At 36.9% G+C, this 22,492-nt stretch overlaps 1 protein-coding gene across 4 annotated transcripts in view; it reads left to right on the top strand.

Moving 5' to 3' along the window:
- The window catches only part of ZNF385B (zinc finger protein 385B), a 125,053-nt gene that overhangs the window by 2,234 nt on the left and 100,327 nt on the right, over positions 1–22,492 (top strand). The window contains exon 1 of one of the 4 annotated variants that reach the window (XM_030454651.1): positions 5,360–5,426. The exons of 1 other annotated variant lie outside the window; for it this stretch is intronic. In XM_030454651.1, the coding sequence (XP_030310511.1) occupies positions 5,411–5,426 (16 nt within the window). In that variant the 5' untranslated portion in view covers positions 5,360–5,410. Of the gene's footprint in view, positions 1–5,359; positions 5,427–6,153; positions 6,365–22,492 lie in introns of those variants that run through there. 2 more of the 4 variants (XM_030454653.1, XM_030454649.1) reach the window with 2 other exon arrangements.

Below are 22,492 nucleotides of genomic sequence, written 5' to 3'. Positions count from 1 at the left end.
TTCCAAAGATAAGTAGAAATTGATTTTCTTATAAATTGACATTATCTAGGCTCAGTTTTAATCCATGTCCTCTGGAGCATTATTACCCCTTGTAATGGGAGTCTGCCTTTCCCATTTCTTTGGCTAACATTGTGAACAGAATGAATTGTGCAGATGGTACAGGAACAATTACTCTCATCTCACTTCACCGGTGAGCAGACTTTATTCCAAGTGTGAAGGGAGCATACAGAACCTCTAGCAGTCCATTGGTATAATAACTACATCCCCTTCAAATGAACCAGGTGGTTAACAGTTCAGCACACCCCAGGAAGCTTTCTGCAGAGGTTCCTGCTGAACTGTGGTTCCTCTGTCTTCATAAGATGGATGTGAAATTAATAAAATGGAAATGAATCCTCAGAAGCAATGAGACATACTTGCATGTTCATCCTTTCCTGCCCTCCTTGCTTTGACAGGTGGCCTCAGGTTGTTACAAAGTGTCCTTGTTGACTTCCCCTGTTTTACAGCTACAGCCTCAATTCCTTGCTCATAATTTTTCACTAATACATAGTGGACTTTGTTTTGCCACTGTTGGGAAGTTCAGTAAGATTTGGTAACTGGAATGTCAGGTCTTGGCAATAATACTCTACAATGTATAGCTAAGAGTGTTCTTAATATTTGAAATCTATCTTTTTAGAGATAACTTTGAAGTAACTTCTTTATTAAGGGTAAGGATACTATTCCCATAAAATTTCAAAAGGTCCTTAGCAATATAATTTTCTAAAAAGCCTGCTCTGTTTCTGTAGACTCTTGTTTATTTTTCCTCCTTTGCCCTATTGCAGAAATCTGGAAGCTATTTTGCTGGTATACCTGTACTTGCAGTTTCAGGTACTTCACAGCAAGTAGTTGCATATAAAGCAAAGTTTACATCTGCTTTTCTATATAGTATCAATAAATTAATTGACTGAATTAGGCATCTTTGGTGATATGATCCACTCATTGAACTAATTTTCTTTAGATTGGCATTAAAAAATATTTGTGGCATGAAAACAATATTCTAATGGAAAAGTATATTGCATAATAGAGCCTTCATTATTGCTTGTGTAAGTGATTGCTTATTACCCATCCTGTCTTACTGCAGCTCAGGCTGAAATTTGTCAGCAATACCATTCTCAAAGGCCATCCCTAACCTTGTGGCCTGTATATCCGATATATGGCCAGGCTTTTGCCAGAAGGAGATAAATGAAATGTCAGGAAAAGAAGAAAGTGAGTATTTGCCTCTGCAGCATGAATTGCCGATCAGTTATTTCTTGTAAGGAGGAAAAGGAAGGCTGGTTTCTTGCAGCTTTGACAAAATGCTTTTTATTTTGGAATTGGCCTCTTGAAAGCTTTTCTGCAGCACATCTTGATAGCTGGGGGTGGGGTCACAGCCTCTCTGGGTACCTGGGATCCCACCTGCCACTCTGCAAACAAGGGCTTAAGGTACCTGTGCTTCAAAGGAGATGGATCCAGATTTGAGAGTATGGGATAGACCTGGCTAATTTAAGATTGCTTGCAGGCTGATTCTCTAGCAGATACCTAATGAGTTACTCGTGCAGGAGGGGCAGCATTTAGCGGGCTGAGGGCATCGGGGCTGCGCCATGGGAAGGTTTCCACCAGATGGAGCTGCAGCCCGGGCGATGGAAGAAGCGAGCTACCGCTGTGGGGCTGTTGGCTTGCTCTGCTACTTTTATTTTCCTTAAGCCTTTTTTATTAGGTAAGCTGTTGTAGGGATAACAGCGAATTGCTCGTTAATATGTGCCGTGGCTAGTTTTGTGGATGACTTATTATATTTCTCCCAGTTCTCATTTGGAGATCACACCGACTGTGCTCCATGAATTCTCATCACTTGTTGGTACCTTGTGCTGGATTCCCTGATTCTCTCTCCTTAGCTCCCATGCTAACATAGGGAAAAGGTTGCTATATTTTTAAAGTGAGTGTACTAGAAATACCATTCACAGTCCAAATTTTACAGATCTGTGGAAATGGATAGGGTAGTTATTTTTCTACAGAAGGTGCCTGAATTCTAGAAAGGGGTAAAACAGAACAACTTTTTCCTGGGTCCTAGGCAAATGTGCCTTAGTGTCCAGATGCCACTCATTAATGCCTGTTTGAAGATTTTTCTGTAGGTTTGAGTGGAGTGTAAGACTGGGGTGTAAGTCCCCTGGCACAGAGCTGAGATCAGCTCTGCCTTTTCGCTCCTGAAATCTCTGATCTTGCCAGCACAGTTTTGGAAATGCTGTGGACTCTTATGCTATGACTTTGTAGGGAACAAGTCCTTAAAGTTAACGTGTTCACCTGATGGCACAACTGAGGAAATAATCACTGAATGGTCCCACACACAGTTGTGGGATCTGGCTCACAGCAAAGACAACCAGGGATTTGTTAAACTAGCAAAGTAAATACATGAATGACTAGGCTTCTGTTGTGTTTCTGACTTAAATCAGCTCACAAAAAGAGCCTGGTAGTGATAATGCAAGGGAGAAGGTAAAACATCTTAGACTTGAGAGTGGGAGTATGGAGAAGGCAGATTGTCTTTGCTCTTGGCAATAGAGATTAGAATTGCTTTGCCTCCTTGTTTAATGACATATTAAGATGGAAGTCAAGGCATCCTTTCAAGTTAATGGAGGCAGGGACACATACAATTAAAGTGCTCAGATTTATCCTTCAAAGGATTCATGGACTATTTAGCTAACTTGCATATTAGTTTGCCAGATATCTAGAGTTAGGGAGGGTGGATAGTGTCTTCAGCTAAGTCAAATGAAAAGGACCTTCTTAAAAATCTAATTTAGATTAATAATTGATTTTTCTAAGCATCTTGACTTTCCTTCATCTTATCAAAAAGTAAAACTGACTATTGGTTGATGTTGAGAAATTATTCTGAAAATACTTCATCTACCCTTAAATCCACACACCCACCTTTGGCCTGGTGCATATGAGGAAGACTCCTTTTAGGATGAAATAGTAAAGAAATTACCTTTCTAGGTGACTGGGTGAAGGATTAAAAGATGGTCTGCTACAGCAGGGGGAAACAGCAGAGCATTACTTGGATTTCAGTGCACGTTTTGCTTAGTTTTTAACTGACAAAAGAATCTGATCCTTAATGGAGATCTTTGTATCTAGGTTTGAATCCTTAGCTGAGCCAAGACTAGTTTTCTGACAGGTAACTTAGCTACCATTTAAGACTGCTTTGTGCCATTTTAATAGAGAACAGAATTTTTGCTTGAAGCATCTTGATCCAGGTCCTTGTATTCCTTATCAATGTTTGTTATTCTTATAAAAAACCGAGAATAATCTGAATTTTAATACAGAAGATAGTTATGAATTATTCTACCAAGCACTCAGAGGAATGCTAAGAAGCAATCAAAAGTATCTTGAAAATCTGTGAACTGAGTCCTAAATGCATGCCTGCATAGCCATAGAATTAGCAAGACTACAGAGAAGATGAGGAGGAGAGTGGAAGGCACTGTGAACTTTCTCATATTATGTCAAAACCTTTCTTAGACTTGAAGGTCAGTATTTGATCTATATTCCATATCTGCTGCCTACACCCAACCTTTTGGTAAGCAGGTTGAAAAAGGCTGCTTCTCTTGGGGCACAATATGGAGTGATACATTGGGGCTTTCTCCCTCTGCCCCCTATGTGAAAGGGAGTTTGCTTCTTGTTTTGCTGCTCTATTAGGCTACTCTGTTTGGAAAAGATGAGATTTTTCTCACAAAAAACCAAAAGTATTACCTCTCTCCAATGTGGAGATAGTGGTGGTGGTTTAGTTGTTGTTATTTACATTCCTTTAATGCATCTTGGATTAGTGAGTTGTTGAGAAACTTAGCATTTTACTTCCCACAGTGGGGTATGTTGACTTCCCTCCTCATTCAGGGATCTATTGTACAAAATTGCATTTAGTAGATGGTTCCATATTCTTTTCACCACCAGAGTATCTTCCACGTCTTAAGAAATATGTAATATTACCTAAGTTAATATTTTTCTCACAATGTGAAATGTACTTATGATAAGTGCTGTTTTTATTTCACTGCAGTCATGATTAGATGTTCTGAAATTAAGAGGATTTTGTTTTGGTCCATTTTTGATACTCCTTACAAAAAGATGATGAGAGCTGGTATTAAGGGACAGAGCTGAAAAAGACAGTTTCTTGTTTGCTATTAACTATAAACTGTATCTATACTTTGTTCTGCATTTGAGTAGCAAATATGCAATATTTTGATATTTACATCTGTATTATGTGATATGTAAGCTTGTAATTTTCAAGAAAAAAAATGGAAAATTGTTTCATTGAGGTCAGTTGTTTTTATGTAAATGTCAAGTTGCATGAGAGCAAAACATTCAAAAATCCTCTGAAAAAAACAAGACCCAAACTTTTTTGGAGGTGGTGATTATCAGAGTAATTATTCATTTGTAGACTCTACATCTTTCTTTTGGGGGTGGGAAGCACATGAATTACATTTGTAAGCAAACAAATGGGAGTATGTGGCTAGTATGAAAACAAGCATTTTATGGAGGTTGTGTTTTGGGTGGTGTGGAAAAGGGTTTCAAGATAACATTGGCTGCCACCATTGGCACCCTTTGCTGGTGGCTTGTATAAATTTATTCTCGTATCAAATTCTCTGCAAAATTCCTTTTTGGAGAGTTTAATGTGTCCTCAGGGGCAGTTATGCTTTGGTAAAGAACCAGTGTTTAAGACACCAAAGAATCAGATGTTCAAGTCTAGGACCAAAAATACAGCTGCTTGCCAGCCATGATTTCAAGCTAAGAATTGCTGCAGGAGTGGTGATGGCACAACTTCTGCACCTGTTGGGGGGATGTGTGGAATGTCTTCCTTGTGATTTAAAAAACCTGAGCAATGGCCTGAAGAGCTACTGAAATTAGCTGAGGCTACATTGCTGCAAGATTTCTTCATCATCTCTTTTAAGGATGTGATGAAAAGGAATCTGTAAATGCCGAGTCATAATTTTTATTCAGTATGCATTGCCAACAGTCTGTATTAAAATGACTGGAAAAAATAATGCAGTCAGATTTAAAAACTTATTTTTATCTTGTGAAAGTAAATCAGATACTCTTTCTGTATGATAAGCGTTCTCATCTGGGATCAGATCCTGCCAAAATTTCTCTCATAGTTATCTCATGACAGTAGTACATTTGGATAGCAGTACAGGTATTCTGATAGAAACTGCTGTGTCTTTCTATTTCCTTGCAAAGTTTCCTTTCAAACAGAGTCCTGATTGCATCTGATTCTTATTATGCTGTGTGTCTCTGTGGGAGTGAACCTGCACAGTGACACACACCCTCTTACCTTTTTTGGGAAAGAAAATGTGAGAAGTATCTGAAAAGACAAAGATCTACATAGTGGGAAGTTGGGGCAGCATGAATTTGATAAACCATGGAGATTTTTCAAAGTAAGTAGTTAAAAATTATTGTTGTTTTTGAAAGGTGAAGGCACTGGTCAGGTAATGTCATGCTTTTAGTTGCTAATTCTTTTTTTTTTATTGTGTTCTGTGGGTTTTTTTGGTACAAATGCTTAATCTACTGGACTATATTCTTTGGGCTGTATTCTTAAATTTTTCAACCAAATATTCATCTTTTCTTCTAGTAGATATCTTAATTTTTATGTATGATAGACTTTGTGGTTAAAAAGTACTTATTTTTTCTTTTTCATAATTGTAAATTAATCTCATTTTAAAAAGCTATAAGGAATCATTAATTTTTATTCCTGGATTAATTTTTTTTTCTTTTTCTAATAATGAGCCTTATCAGAATACAGGCTACTGATTCTCCTCTCTCTCATGTTCATTGTAGGAAAGACAGCTATTTTTAACATTTACACAGTCTAGGTTGACGATTCTTCATTCTGTGTGGCTTGGAGCTGAATCTGTAGAGCCTTTCATAATCATGTCTTTTTTAAATGGTTTGTTTAAATTTGATCACTCGAGCTGATTCCATGCATTGATAATGAGGGCTTGGGTTGCCTGTTTCTCAGCATAAATTCACCTCAGACTTCTACTTTGACAGTGCTCTGTGTTTCAGCAGGCATGAAGGTACAGAAATCGCTTTGCTTTCTTTACAAATGACTCAGAGGGAGCTTGTCCTTCCCTCAAATGTTGCCAGCGTGTGAAGGATTTTCAATGAGCGATGCAATGAGCCGGCATCTGGGAAGGTTTGAGGCTGCTCTGGTCTAACAGGGAACTGTCACACAGATGATCAGGGCTGGAGCCAAGGCTCTCTAGCACCGTAGATCATATTGGTCACACAGTGGAAGTTTTGTTTATGTAACTTGGTTGCTGTTTAAGCTGCTTAAATAACGCTGCAATAATGTGGACTGGACTTCCCAGTAGAGGTGAGCGTGATTTTTTATTATTAAACTTCACTGAATTGCTTTGTGAGGTGATAGAAAGAGTGGCTGCTTACATGTTTGGCAGTATTTCTGTGTGCATGCAGTTTGTGTTTTAGCTGTTCTTGGGGAAAGGATAAGCAAAATGGCAAGGCATATAATGCATGTTTTTCTTCTCTTCTTATTTCAGTATTAAAAGTAATTCTAAATATGTGGCAAGCTCCCTTTCATTGCTTGCTGTTTGCAGAGGGCATCTTTCCAGTAGGTGACTTGTATGCATTTTAAATGATTTTTTGAAACGTGTCAGTGATGCTGTATTATTATAGAAAGAAGCTGATTAGCAGTGTGACTAAATACCTCTTACCAGAGCTTGCTTTCTGGCTTGTTAAGCCTCAAATTGTAGTTATAATGATATGTTAAACACAAGAGATGTCGTATTCTCAAGATAAACTAAGAAGTTAAGAATGAAATAAATTTTATGCTGGATTTGACATCTTGTGTATGTCTGTCATTGTTAATATTAAAAGTTATGACCTGTCATGCCCTGGATGGCTTCCAGTAATTCATTTGCACTGACTACTTGCTTTGAGAAGGGTGTAAAATTACTGTTGCTTCTCTCTAACCAGTTAAATTTGAGATTTAGTGCAGTAAGTTTTATTTAAGGGAACAGATAGTGTGCTAAAGGTTGCCTGTGAAGTTCTAGTAGTAAATCTTTAAGCTTGAAAGAAGCATTATCATAAACTAAATAGGCTTTATACCTATTTTTTTAAAGTTTTTTATTGAGAATTTCACCTATAGCAGAACACAAAGAAATAGTTCAACTGAGTTACTTATTAAGCATTGCTGTTCTGCTGGTATCTTTGGTTTGTGGTGAGACCTGCTATATTTATATTTGCTGATAGTTATTCTTTTAATAAAAGAAGGAAATATGCTGAAAAAATACTTATTAATGTTCTTCTTGCTATACAATTGTCTATGCTTACTATGTAAAGACTGCTGTGAGGTTTTTTTTTTATGAGGAACTAGGACAGATCATGTGTTTTCCTGCTAAATATATTTATGAGGCAGCTGTTTTATAGCTTTCAGCTCTAAATTTTTAGGTAAGTGTGTATTTGTTTGAGAGAAGATTCGAGAATTTCCATTTACTGCCAGTACATGTAAAGCTTGGCTAAGCAGACTGCATCAGGAGCCCACACCATTCGTATTGGCCAATCTGTCTTTGCAAGTCCCAGGGCCACTATCTTGCTAGAAGCCACTGTGTGCTTTTGAAAGCATGAAATTAGTTTTATGCTGAGCACATGGTTTCTCATTTAGCAGTTCTTTTTATGGTAATGGTCAATTTGTGGTTCAGTGCCAGAATTTTTGTCTTCTGTCAAAGCTGATAGCTTTTGCTAAGGTGTTCTTTGGAGATAAAAGCAAACAAACAAAACCCAAATCAACACATACACCCCCCAAAACCAAACCAAAACAGCACGCCAGAAAACAACCCAAAATCCAAAACAACAGAGATGTATTCTGTGTGGGGATCCTAGGGACAGTCTAACAAAGGAAAAATCTCCCCATTGACCTAAGCTGCTCACATTTCTGATAGCATTTTGGGGTTATTTTATTGTAGTTTTTCTGACATTTTGTCAGCATGTTTATCATTTATGACATAAAATTATTCAATTCATTGTCACCTTCTTACACTTCATACAGACTTTTATAATCCCTTGGCAGTAAGCTTTTTTTTTTACATAGAAAATTACTCGATTCTATTTTCCTCTGTGTATTTATTTAGTGACGAAGGACAAAGTACACTTGGAAAAATATGTAGTAAGCACCCTGAGTATTCAGGAGAAAACTTTATAGCACGTTGCAAATTTTGCTTTTTCCTTGGAACTCTATGGAAGTCAAAATAAGTTTTTAGGAAATAACATTGTAAAACCTCCTTTGATGCATACAATTCATAAATTTATGAGCCAACTTTTTTTATCTGTGTTTCATTCTTGGAAGAGGGCATTCTGACTGCTATTCCCTCATTAGCAACTATTCTTATTGAGGTTAAAGTGGTTAACATTGTCCACTGTTAGGCTTTACTTGGGTTACTTTGTCCAGTTTACATTAATCTCTACTGCATATTTGGTAATTTTGAATTTTGTTGTTTTTACTATAGGTCTCCATAGTTCTAACTTGATCCTGCAATAGGAATATTTTAATGATGATATATAGCTGCTTTGCTTCGTTTTGTGTGCAAGGGGCAAAATTTCACATTGCAATTCTTGTGGATGATGTGGTGGGGTCTAGAACTGGCAAGATTTCATGAGGAGAGATCCTGATCAGCTACTGATATACCTTCCTGGGAAAGAAGTCGGAGGCCATAGCTTCTAAAAGTTTACTTAAGTATTAAACTTAAGCTGGTATACTGATTTTTTTATTAATCCATCTTCATGGAGGAGGAAGAGAAGTAGAAATCATGCAGATGACTGCTCATTGATGTTTGGAAGGTGCAGCAAAGTATCACTTCAAAGCTTCTTCCTCACATCCATGTAGTCACTAAGTAGGTGCAGACTGACAGTTTTTTCTATACATCTTTAAAAAAAATTGCTGTCATTTTAGGACCTTTGTATAAATTTGTTTGCTATGCTTCAGTGTGAGTTTGGAGCCTACTGGGCAGAAAATACTATTACGAACACTTGGAAAACAGCGTGTGATGTGGTACTGCCATGGCATAAAACTTGTTTTATTTCTTCAAGTGCTTGAGCTACAATGCTTTTTCTTGTAATTTTATTCTTTTTTGGATTTTTTTATCCATGCTTTTTCTCACTCTGCGTGCAGGCTTGCCACATGCCAAGCTGGCTAGTTCTTTGTTCCAAGACAATGTTGTTTTTCAGGTGCTTTCAGCTTCAGAGATCTCACATCCTTTTCCAAATATCTTTACTGCTGCATATTTCCCCTTCTGCCATTTTGCATTGGTAGGCAAAGTGAGAAACAAGATCTGCTGTGCTCATTACACCGGGCAAAATTACTTCACTCCCTAGTAGGGAGTTCTACTGTTTCAAGATCCAGTTCTGTATCAGATTGCCAGTTATCACATGGCACCATAATTTTAGTTTTTTCTCCTTTAGAAGACATCGGTGTTAATGTATTGTCATCTTTTGCCATTTGAGAGCATTTTACAGATAGCAGCACCACAACTGCCAGGTTACTTGCAAGGAGATTCAGAAGGAGAAGAGGATACAATAAGCTAAAAGGAAAAAAATTACTGGGGAAGTTTTATGGAGTTGTGAGCAATTTCATGTTGATCACCTGACTCTGGGACCCAAGTCTAGCAAAGCTCTTCATAGAAATCTTGATTTTGCCTTCATTAGTGAAGGTCATGGATGATTCCTGACAGGGAAGAGGAATAAGTGGAGAATTCTAGCTCACTGTGGCAGTCCTGTTATAGCCATGCTTCTGAAGCTGGAGTTTATATTTTCTTCCCTGCATATAGGCTAAAGAGCCAGAGATGTTCTGGCCTGACACAGAATGTTCAATGAAAAAATTGTTTTCATAGGCTTTCTGCTCTGTTGGATTCTGAACGATGCTCATAACATGTTTATGAAGGGAAAATGAATTGAATACCTTCTCTCTTTTACGTATGGTTTTTTTTCCTCTAGGGATTTAATTTTTAAATTTTCTTGGAAGTGAAGAAAGGTTACTTTTCGGTTTGTTTGGGCATGAGGGGAATGCTTTTGTTTTGAAACAAGCAGCTGTGGCAAACGAAAGGCTAAATTCCTTAGCCTTGGAACTATGTGAACAGAGAAACACAGTTGCTTTAAGGACTGAGATTTTCAAATTCATAATATGGCATAGGAACTACCTTGGGAAAGGTCTGAGTTGAGATCACCTGTGTTTGGATATATCCAAGTGTCCTGGTTCAGGCCAGGATAAGGGAGATTTTCTGTCTTGTACTTTTGCTTTCAGCTAAGTCTCTTTTAAGTAGTTGCACTTGCTGAAATTAACAATTAAACTGAGTAACACCAACTCTAGGAACTTCTCAGGTTGGTATGGTATGGGGATTTTAAATTTTTTTTGTTTTTTGGCTCTTAAATTACATGTTTATAGTTTTACTGAACTAGAAGAGAGAGAGAGCTGTTCTCTAGTGTGCTGGTTTCCCCTTTGCTCTCTTCAAGCATTCTGTGATGACATAACTGGAAGTCAAAAAGATATTGTCTTGGAAGTATATGACTTCCAGGGATCTCCATTTTCTTTCTTCAGGATACTTCATAGCATGGGAGAGCAGAGGTGGGAAAGAAATCTGTGAAGTAAGTTCTTAAAATTGTCTTCCTGCTCAAACTGGATTAAAAATTCTCACATATGTGCAATCTGCTCTCTCTCAGCCTGGGATGTTTGCAATGACAACATCCTGAAATGCTTTGTTTTATAATAGGTAGAATGAAATCACAGTTTTGGGGCTAAAGCTTTTAAATCTGTGCAGAAAAGGAGGCTTTTCTTTATCAGCAGAGCTCCTTTAAATGAAACATGGAGAAAATAAAGAGGCGAGGAAGATTTCTAGTCTTTAGAGTGACACATCTGGATAAAGAGTCACAGAAATCATTTCATCAAAAGAAAGCAGACCAGTTGGAAGGAACTGAAGCCTATTGTTAGAAATGGCAATTAGTGTGTTGTGGCCAGCATTGGTAGTGCTGCCATTGAAGCCTGACACCCTCTAGTAAGGTTCTGAACAGTAAAAATCCATCCTCTGGTTAAGTCAACATTATGGCAACTTCTTTTTTTTTTTTAAAGAAAGGTGAGACTTGGCACTGGTGTACCCAGGTCACTTCTGAAAATAAATTTAAGCTTTTCAGTCACTGTGGCTGGTGAGCAGGGCACAGACTTTCAGAAAAGCCAGAGCTGAAACACAGATGTTTATTTGCTGTAGAGTAAATTATCATGAAAACACCTGTATTTTCTTTGCAGGCACAATTTTAAAGAATGCTTATATGAAAGTGGTGTAGCTCTAGATTATTTTGTTAATAACTATTGACAGAAACAAGACAAAATCTGGCAGAAACAAGTAAAAATATTGTCTCATTTTGTTAGTCATTTGCAAACACTTGCTCGTTTTAATAATTAATCTTCTCTACTAGATTAGTAAATATAGATACTAGATTAGTAAATATATCAAATAGTTTTGGTCAAAGTATGGTCAAGTTTTGGTCAAGATGGTCAAAGTATCATGTTGATCACATTTATCCAGCCCAGGTTTATTGCAGTCTTCTGAGAAATGGGATGAAACAGAAGGAGCTATTGCAAGAATGGGTTTCTGAGGGTTTCTATGCCCTGAAGTTGTCTGCAACATAAACATCTGGTTTTCCCTCCTACAACTCCTTCAGGTATGTGCTCACCTGTTGGAAAGGTGCTAATGACCTTGGTGGTGAAGTGGGAGAGATTTGGCTTAGCATTTAAGTAGGATGTACCAATTCACTCAATAAATAAATAAAAATTAGAGGAAGGAATTTGTGAGAGCAGAAGGAATTGCTATATCCTGATGCATGAAATAAAACAGCAACGTGGCTGGAGTCAGAGTGCTCCAGAGTTTTCAAAGGTCTTAAGGGCTACATGCACTTTACCTGAGACTTCAGTGCTGATTAATCATGCACCTAAGGTTAAATGCTCATGTAAGTATTCACAGGCTGTTGGGTATGGTTCATAATGGGAGATGGAATTGGAGCCAGAAGAAAATACAACTTATGGCCATTGAAAATTCTATCTTTAAAAAATGTTGCAGAAAATCAGGATGAAAAGTAACACCCTAGATTTTGGAGGTTAGGCCTAACAAAATACTTCTTGAGGAGATACACACTGGATTTTGATTTTATTTTTTTATTCTGTTCTTCAGTTTTTGGGTAGTAGTTTGATCAGTTCCCTTATTTTCATGCCTGCAGAAAGAGAAGCTAATGCAAGGTGTGCAGCAGCACAGTGCTCTGCCCCAGAGGGTGAGAGATGCTGAAGCATCTCAGGGTGTTGCCCCGATCACTGTAAACTGAAGGTGAAACTGATCACAAATGAAGAGGCAAATGACAAGATAGTGTGAATTCTGTGGTGTATTTGGGGGGGGTTGGTTTTTTAGTTTGTTTGTTTATTTGTTTGTTTGTTTTAATCTAGAAAACTTTCTTGTGGATAAAATTTGTCCTGAGGAATTATACAATCAGAAAAACAATTCTGAAGAAATGGAAAACATTTGAATTTTTAAAGTATTTTTTCTTGTTATAGCAAGAGACTAGTATTTGAATAAATTTGTTACATTTCACCTTTTTATCTGTGGTTAGAAGCAGAATATACCAAACTGGTTTTATCATCAGAACTCTATGCACATTAGGTATGATATGAAATTTTTAAAAAATAAAAAATAAAAAATTTGCTAACTTTATAAATATTATTGTTGTAGGATGATTAATTTTTAATATTGATTCAAGTAAATCATTCAACCACTTTTACTAAATCCTCTTTTGAAGAGAAGATTTCAGTTCTTGTTGATACAAGTTCCTTTGGGCAGTGGTCTTTTATATATAAAGAATATATTTGAACACCAAATATCACTGAAATTTAAGTGCTACTTAAAATGACATTACAGATTTCAGTTGCATTTTATGTCAAGGCCCCAATGTCCAAAGGAAAGAGCAGGTTTTAGTTTAGTTGATAACAATCCTGTCTGTTGCATGTTATTGCTCTGGAGATCTACCCTGGCAAAGACTGCCCATGTTTAAAATCATAATTTTCTTTTTTTTTTTTTTTTTTTTTTTTTGCTTAAATTCTTGGGATGTGATGGAATGACAGACACAGATGTTGTCTTTTTACAGTTCAATTCAGAAATATTTGTTGTGATTATGCAGACTTGAAGTCAGTAGATGAACTAGGCAAATAAGTACTTTTTAAGTATTTCTACTTTGTACTGCTTGCCTCATTTGATATTTGATAGATAGTGACACAGTACCCTGGCTGCTTCAAGTCTTCCCTTCACAAGGTTCATGCAGTGCATCAAAGTTCCTTCTAACTGCTTTAAATAACTAAGATAAGAATCATAATCACACAAATTGCCATGCATTAACTGAATACAGAGTGCAAAGCAGGAGTGTGTCCTTTCTGCTGGCTGATGGCTATCAGGCTGTTCGACTGCTTGGAATCTCACCCACCCTGTATGAGGGTTCTCATCCTCAGAACTGGACACTGCACACCAGGGAGCTGCTCCAGCCCCTCCGACAGAGGATGTGCCTCATTTGTTCTACAATGATCCCTTTGTGGCAAAAGCATGCTGATGGAAAAACACTGGGAGTTTGGAAAAACTGGATGAGGTGCCTGTGTTGAAGATAGGGAGCATGCATGGAATCTCAGTGAAAAAGTGGCATTTTTTATTCCGTCATCAGTGGTCAAAAAATGTGTAGCTAGAAATCCTAAAATGTGTAAAATAGCAATTTTTATTCAGTAGTCAAGGGGTGATAATCTGCAAGAAATCCATGTGCTTCAGTAAATAGGTTACCTATCCTGAAACCGAAATCGCTTTACTCACTGTTATTTTTTTAAGCCATCTATTGCTGGAACATGTTGCTTATTGCCTACCCTTAAAAGAGCTCTAGGGTCAGTAGAAATAGTATTGCAAACTCAAGGTTTCAGGTGTTACATAGTCTAAGAGCAACAACCAGCAGCAGCACAGACACAGGCTGGAGAATTCTCTGAGGAACTGCAATCTTGTAGAAACAGTCTTTTTTGTTACTCTTTTTTTCTCTCCCTTTGATCTTGTGGAACAGCAGGGTACTGCTGTGGTGTGGAGCCATCAGCTTGCAGAATGAAGTCTGAAGGGACATGTGGCAATTAACTGAAAACAATGAGAAAAATCTTCTTGCTACACAAATCAAAGCAAACTTGCTACCAAGAAATTTGGAAGTCAGCAAATTTGTAAGCCATGTATGGTCCAGCCTGACTTCTCTGGTATAAACAAAATGAGAATCAGTGCATCCACTGGGGCTTATAGACTCTGAGGACCAAAGGAATCACCGAGCCTTATCTCCTAGACAGTACCAGAGAAAATAATCTCGGCATTAATTCCTTCAGTGGAAGAAATTGTTTTCCCTAACATGGCAGTGCTCACTGTTAAGTCCAATAAATCTGCAATTGAACTAGAACACATTATTTAGAGACACATTCAGGTTCAATTTAAGGACTTCAGGATGAGGTGAATTTACTTGTTACAGTGTCGAATTGTTTAAATAACCCTTTACCTTTGCAGTTAAGAACTTCATTTTGCTGCCAGTTTGAATTTTCTAGTTATCAACCTTTTCTTGCCTACTATTGAAGAACTCTTATTGTTAGATACTTTCTCCTTTCAAGATGGAAAGGAAGCTTGATTTAAAGTCCAGCACTTTTGGTATTAAGTATGCAGTTACAGAGACTGTGTAACATCTGAAGAGAGTTGTGTATTACTCCTTTCTTTTAATAGCATGGTTCTTATCAGTGGTCTCAATGACTGAAGAATCAGAATGACAACTTTGCCTCCACAGTAGTGGACTGTTGTGTCCTGTTTTTTAAAGTTAGCACAATATACTCTTAGCACTAACAAATACTATTTCATCCAGAATTGAGTTTATAAAACACTTTTCCTGTAGCATCAAGTTTGGAGCACGATCCCAATACTTTGCAAGATTTTTCTGAATTTGTGCTGTATCTTCCTCTCCTCTGGATAATTTTTAGCTGGCAGGATCAAGGTTTTCTCAGTGAGCACTTGCTCTCCTCACATCACTGAATGTCAGGGAGGGTTGTTCACCCCTGAATTCCCTGCTTTTAATCCTGTTGTGTAAACCATTCCTCTACTGCCCCCTGCTGAAATGTAGTAGTTACCCCAGATGATGTTTTTTCTGAAGCATCATCTTATTCTTGTGATCTAAACTGAATTTTTCTGTAATGTCATGGTAGAATGTTCTCCCCTCCCAGCTATTTTTTTGTTTAGTTTTCGAGTTTAAAACTGATTTTTTTCTACAGTGAAGTAAAAATGTGTGCTTTCCTGTAACTTTAGTTCCTTTAGCTGCAGAATTACCTCAAGTTTAATGTATAAAAGTGTTTATTTATAAATGTTCAGGTCTTCTTTTCTTGCCTTTTCTGCTTCATGTTTCAGCTCCAAGAGTATCTGAGCATTTTGAAACAGCATTTTGGAAGCTACTACTAACTGCTGAACAAAAAAGCTTATTTTTTGGTAAATACAGCATTTGTATATTGTGAGAGGTTGGAAGGAAAATATTTTCATCTAAGGTCGTGTTCTTGGCTTAGTTCATCTAAAATGACAACACACATATGTTTTCCCTCTTTTGTCATCTGTCAGCCACGTGTACCTCAGAGGCTTCTGATCTTTGGGTTAAACTACTCTGGAGTTTTCATTATAATATTCCACGTGGAAAAAGCCCATGAGCAAATATTTATTAGTGTTATCTACTCCCAGACACATTTGCATAGTAATTTCTTGCAGGATTCCAGCACTCCTGGCTGTCAAATCTACACTTCTTCTTGTCATCTTCATCATAGGGTATGAAAATGGTAATAAAAATAGGAGAGAATATGGAGTATGAAGGTGTAGTAAAATGCCCTTAAAAAAAAAAAATTGATATAATGAATTATAATGATATAATGAAAAATGCCTGCCTGCCAATGAATGTCTAGAAAAGAAATCTTACATAGGTACTGGATTTCAAGATGAAAAAGAACTTGTAATTGTTCAGTATAGCCTTGTAGCAAAAGGAAAATTTTGAAACAATTTTTGATTACACTGTGTGTGTATTGTTTTTAAAACAAATCTTCAGCCTTGTCTTGGTATAGGACTAGTCATTATCATCTTTACAAATGATAGGCATTCTGCTCAGAGCTTGTCTTTTATGTTATAATACTTAACTGAATGATTAGTTGTATTGCAGGCATGTCTTAACATCCACAGTTTTGTTTTTCTAGACTTATAGAAAATTATGGGAACGACTTACTCCCCAAATTTTAAAATCTTCTTTGAAACATAATGCATGAAACAGCAGAGCAAATTGGGAGAATGATCTAGAAACAATCAGTCTTGTAAAGTTAACTGATTTTCTTGATACTTCTCATGAAAGTGATTGTTTGTTTTGGCAACATTCATTGTATCACAGTAGAAAAATGGGTAACATATGAACAAGAGCAAGCAGAATGCCTTCCTGAAGATTAATCTGTTTTGCTGCATATTAAATCTGTGCAGTTCTGTAGTGCAGTCTTTGGCTTGCTCAGGGTTGCTTTTATTTTAAAGGGCTAAATGTGTTGTAGTTGTTATGTTAATGCAACTGCTATGATTTTTTTTTTCCTTTTACAAGTGTTTGGGTGCCAGAAGGGCACTTGCTTTTGAAAAGGAAGAATGAATCAATGAACGACCCCTGTAAAATGAGTTCTCAGGTTATGAAGAATGAGATAGGAAGTGGTCAGAGACCTAACTCTGAGGTTCTGATGCATGTTGCATATACCCAGATTTTCAGTAACCCAGTTCCAAGTCCTCAATGTTAAATCCAGAGTCCAAACTTTCTGCTGCTTAATCTTAAACTTCTGTAACATTTTGGTGGAAATATAAATATGCGTTTGGGTAAATGTAGAGGTTTTTAACATGGATTTGTAAGGTGCTCACCATAATCAATGTCTTTGTGTGCTGTCAGTTCATTCTTCTAATCTGTCAAATACTGTCAAACTATTTTTGATCTGTAGATGTTGGAATGGTATTAAACATTTGGTCCATTTATCATAAATGGAATGTAAATATCTGGGATACTGTCAAGGAAGTTGAAATGACCACTGGCAGGGCTGAATGGTATATCTGGGATGGCCCACTAGTTTGAAGGATCTAGTAGCAAGATGTTTTCCTTCAAGTTTGGCATTTTTATCTCCATGCTCAAGGGAGAAATTAAATTTCTTAGCCATAAGTATTCGTTGCATGAATTGTCTTCAGATTCTCTTATCAGCTGCTTATTTGATAACTGAATGGCAAAATTCATGTTGTTAGGTGAAGGAAATGTAGCTTTATTAAGGTGTTTTCTGATGTGTGCAACGGAATAATTTTCTAAATGTTACTTTAAAAAAATATTTTTTTAGCTTTATGAGTATCAAATTTGTGAGCAAAAGTTTGCACGTTCATTTTTAGTGCTGTTTGAACCAAAAAAAGGCATGTTGAAAGGCTCAGTGAATTAATGGCTTTGAATGACTTGGACATTCTTCAACAGTATGCAGTAATATACTGATTCTGATTGTTATTTTGCCATAATGCAACTATCTTTATCCTAAGCTACTTCCTGGGAGAGAATAAGTTGTAGCTGCTTTTCCTGTCTCATGAATGACCTGGTTTTATATTGAGTAATCCTACTTATGGAAAACATAAATGACTTCTGGTAGTAAACTGAGTGTAGTCTTCTACAGCTTTGAGAAACAGGTCAGGGTATATGTCTGGCTTTGCTCCAGTTAGTGAGAACTTGGAGTGAGCTGGGGCAGTGCTTGCAGGAACAGGGCTCACATTTCCATTGGCTGGAAAAGTAGGAACATCAGCTGGAGTCATTAACATCGTTGTCTTTAGGGGTGCCTGTAGCTGATCTGCCTTCGTTCCCAGAATAGGACACTGAAGCCAGTAAATAAAGCAATAAAATATTTCACAGGTAATAAATCTCATACACCAAAAGAAAATAAGACCTAAGCAGTTCTAAGAACGCAGTTCTTTCAAATGTTAGGAGATTGAGGTCATATAGAAAGGGCATGGATAAAGAAAACCTGGTTTTTTTATAGGAGGTGGTAAAGACTGTATAACAGGAAAGTTCTGAAATGCTTTTAAACATTTCTGTGATGAAAATAACAGAAAAGGGAAGTCCTAAGCAATGCCTGAAAGTAAAAATGCTTAAAGCACCTGAATGCATTTCAAGGAAATACATGAATGCCAGAGCATATCCCAAGAAGATATTTGAACTAAGCAGATTATACTATTGCAGAAATGAAAAATCAAGAAATAAAGCTCTACATTCAGTTTTCTGGGCATGTGGAACTGATTCAAAGCATGTTGTGATTTTTCAGAATGATTTGGTCATCAGTCTTTTGTCTAATGGTTTAAATCAGCATTGTTTCAATGTTTAATATTTTATAGGCATATATATGCTCATATGTAATGTATGCCCATGTAGAATTAAAAAATAGAGTAAAATAGAGTAAAAAACTGAGGTGGGCGGAGGAGTGCTATACACAAGTCATCTAAGCAGTGATAGATGATTCCAGTGAATTGCAATTAATTTAGAGCTAGAGCATAAATTATTTGGTTGTCATTTTAGTTTATTTCCCTCTGTGCCTAGGCAGAGGAAATATGCTTGAGACTATGAGGAATTCAGGACTACATGTTCTACCTAGGGTGGAAAAACATGCCGGGTGAAGTCACTGGATGTCTTTCATAAGATATTGCGGCATCTTAATTATAGCTATTCAAAAGTAATTTTTGCAAAGCAAGCTTTTGGAAACATTTACATAAACTTCTAAAAAAATCTCAAGGAACATCTGGAAGTTTTTTGAAAGTAGTGTTAGGATCTTAGACTAACTCAAGTAATGATGCTTTTCTAGGGCAAGCTCAAAATAAGGAGTTTTCTAGTTGTGTGTTGTAACCATAAATAAAACTGCAATTTTGTTTGTCAATAAAAAAGAGCTGTTTGATAGTTACTTTTCAGTTGTTGGTGTGTGAGTTAACTATGCCTAAAATTATAATATGTTCATTATATCATAAACTCCTCAGAACTGTCATACTAAATGCCCTTAGAATTGAGCTGTTCTGAACATTTTTTGTGTGCAGTTCTTCCTTCCTGTGTACAGCAAGAAACCACAAGAAAGGTTTATGAAGTAAATGCAGAGAGGTATAGGATATATTTTACTGTGGAGGGGAGCATTAGGTGTAACAAATTTGAGTGCATCTATCTTGTGCTTGTGGCACTGAGGTTGGTTGTGGGTTGTTGTTTTGTTGGTTTTTTTTTTTTCTACTAAGTAATACTTGTGGGCCCCATCAACCTTTGAGCTTGCTTCCAGCTTTATCAGTTGGGAATGATGTCAGGAGAGTTTTAGACTCGTATGCCATTAGGAAAACCTCCTTCCAAATAGTATTCCTCATGAATAAAGGTGGCTTCAGGTGATGGAGGGGATATTGCTGAGTATTTTCATGGTGTGTTTATACTCTGAAAGACTAAGATGGTTTTTAGCTCCATTTGTAAAAGCAGTCACTGCATTCCTTGTTCAGGATGTTAGGTAAGTCTTTTCTTCATTGCTTCAGGTGCAAGAGATTGCAGAGCTTATGTGAAATGACCTGAGTTCAGGTGACAGCTTTATTTTTTTCCTCTGCAGCCAAATAAAACCTGTATCTCTGTCCAGTTCTGTGAATCAAACTTTGTTGAAATTATTTGCTTTGAATATGTATTTTAACATTCTGCTATGTTTGCAAAAACCTACATTTTTCTTTTTCTTTTCCAAATGTAGCAGTTAAGCACCATGTCACTGAAAATAGAAGTTAGGTAGGCTGATTTGCATCCACGGCAGGTGTTGATGTCTATTCCTCAAATACTTTTTCTGGGATGTCATTGAGCTTTGCCTGCCCATGGCTGCTTAAGGGTATGCACATGATTAGTATGCTGGGACTTTGTTTGGAGGGAGTTCCACCATTCTGGGTTTAAAGAAGTGTTGTTCTTGTTTATAGCTTGATAGTGTTTTGAACGTGTTGTGTATAGTTCCTTCCAGATATTCACTGTCCCTCAATTATACTCTCAACTTAGCAACTGGTCAGAGGAGAACTACCACTTGCAAAATTAGATGTCTGATAAAATGTTCCATTGTAGCTGCACTGAAGCTGCCACTTCATGAAATCCAATCTGAATCACTCCACATTTATCATACAAAAGTATTGTGCACAGCTAAGCTTTTACACGAGGACAAGCGATAGATTGTGCTGACCAGCATTATTAATTAGTTTCTAAACTCTACCTCTCTAAGGTGGAATTGCAGATCCATGTGTCCCACATCTAGAATGCATTTCAGCTGGTGAGATTTCCAAGAGGTTTGTAAAACTGGTTGTTGCCAAGCTGCTTTCTACTGAGCACGCCTCTGGGAAGGTTTATGTGGCTCATGTTTTATCCAGTAGGAGTCTTGAAACAATTTCCACTCCAGATATCTGTTCCTTATTTCTCTGTTCAAGATGGCAGTGTACAAAGAACTGAGTTGAAGACCTTGAAACTTCAGGTTTTAGCCAGATTGCACTTTCTTCAAACACTTGTGGTAAACATTAAGCTTAGTGTATGACTATTAATTGGCAGAAACCTGTAAAATGTCAGAGTTCGTATTGTGACTTAATTAAGTCCTGATTTAAGTAAAAACCTGTATTTATTTGTGATAGACTACAGTAGCTACTAATGAGAATTGTATCAGACAAATGTGATACCACAGGACATGTCTGCTTACACATCTCTATTTAAAAAACATGTTTCTTGTGTTATTTGTGCCTCGAGTCATCTGTTAACATATTATGCACTTTTTTTCCTTCTAAAAACTGTACTCCAGGTTAGTCTTGGGATAAAAAAAGTATTCACTGAAAATCAGGAAATTCACTGGGAAACTCGAGGTCAACTCTTATGATAGTTCGTCCTATGTATAACAGCATAATGGTTAAAGTGGCAGACATCTGAGTTTCAGCAAGGACTTAATCTGGCTACTAGTTGAGTTTGCAATCCAACGTATTACTTGAGAGCATAATTTTAAGTTTTCAAGTAACTGTCTTGCAGATCTGTGATTAAACACGTGTTTCTCTTCAGTGACTAAAAGGCAGGAAAAGCAGTGCAGTGTCTTGTACACTAGAGCTTCACCACTAGGGTTGTACCTCAGAGCAAGGCTGAACACTGAAGCAAGTTCTATGAGTGTAGTGCAGTACTCCAGCTTTCCTGGGAAATCCCAGTAAGTTCTGGAAACTTTTTTTTCAAGATGTCATGCTTGGAGACCATTTCAAATTGGTGTAACTTTCGTCAGATTGTAGCACTCACATCAGCCAGCTAATTCTCTTGATTTGTGAGTGTTTTAATGTTAGTTGCTTTGATAGAATGCTAATGTGTTTTTAAGTAAGGCTCTGATGTGATTTTATTGAAATGTGTTGCTAGCAATAACTATGTGAAGAGGTATTGATATGAATAAGCTCTACACAGTTGATGGCAAATTACTTACTTTTAATGTGCTTCTAGATTCTGTCAATTTTCATTTACCAAAGTTCCCTAAATAAAAGCTAAAATAGTAGACTGAATTTCTAAAGTAATGTAGAAGATTTTTCATTTTTAATACTTAATTAAACTTGTCCTTTATTAGTGAGTCTAAATGTGCCAGCAGTGCTACTCAAACTCAGGTAATATTTTCTCTCTCTAGTTACATAGAAGTTTTCAAATTAGGTGACAAACCTTTTAAGTTTAGTTTAGAAGCCTAAAAGTGTATTTATCCTAACTCTATCCAATTTTATTGCATTGAATAGTTTCAAAAGAGTAGAATGACAGTGTTGAAGTTTGAGTTATGAGTTCAAACAAGTGTTATGTCTCCTATGAATTGGTGTGAATGAAGTATGTAGCATTGCTGCATGCTGCTTTAAGCCTTGTGTCTATGCAAAGATACATCAAAATGTACATAATGTATGAGAAAATATATCTGCACACTTTCTGGAATATTTCCTAATCATCCTCTTTTCCCAGTGAACAGCATTCACATATATTAAAAGTATACATTCCTTAGTGTAACAGCTTTCCTCTTTCCTTCCTTAGAACCCAGAGCATTCAGAACGATTTGAATCCTTACAATACCAAGTGCATGGTTTTTCAGAGGAATTTAATTGATAAATTTTTGCAGGCTTCATGATTATAGTACTGGAATTTAACTCATTACTTCCATAAAGTATATCTAACCAGTTAATATGCGATTAATTAGAATTACTTAGTATTTAGAATCATAGAATCATAGAATTGGCTGGGTTGGAAGGGACCTCAGAGATCATCAAGTCCAACCCTTGAACCACCGTTGCGGTTGCTAGACCTTGGCACTGAGTGCCACATCCAGTCTTTTTTTAAATATCTCCAGACACGGAGA

The sequence above is a fragment of the Calypte anna genome, chromosome 7 (genome assembly GCF_003957555.1).
Source record: "Calypte anna isolate BGI_N300 chromosome 7, bCalAnn1_v1.p, whole genome shotgun sequence".
In the NCBI taxonomy this organism is placed as follows: Eukaryota; Metazoa; Chordata; class Aves; order Apodiformes; family Trochilidae; genus Calypte; species Calypte anna.
The sequence above is the reverse complement of the archived record's forward strand: the minus strand, read 5'-3'. Positions and strand labels throughout refer to the sequence as shown.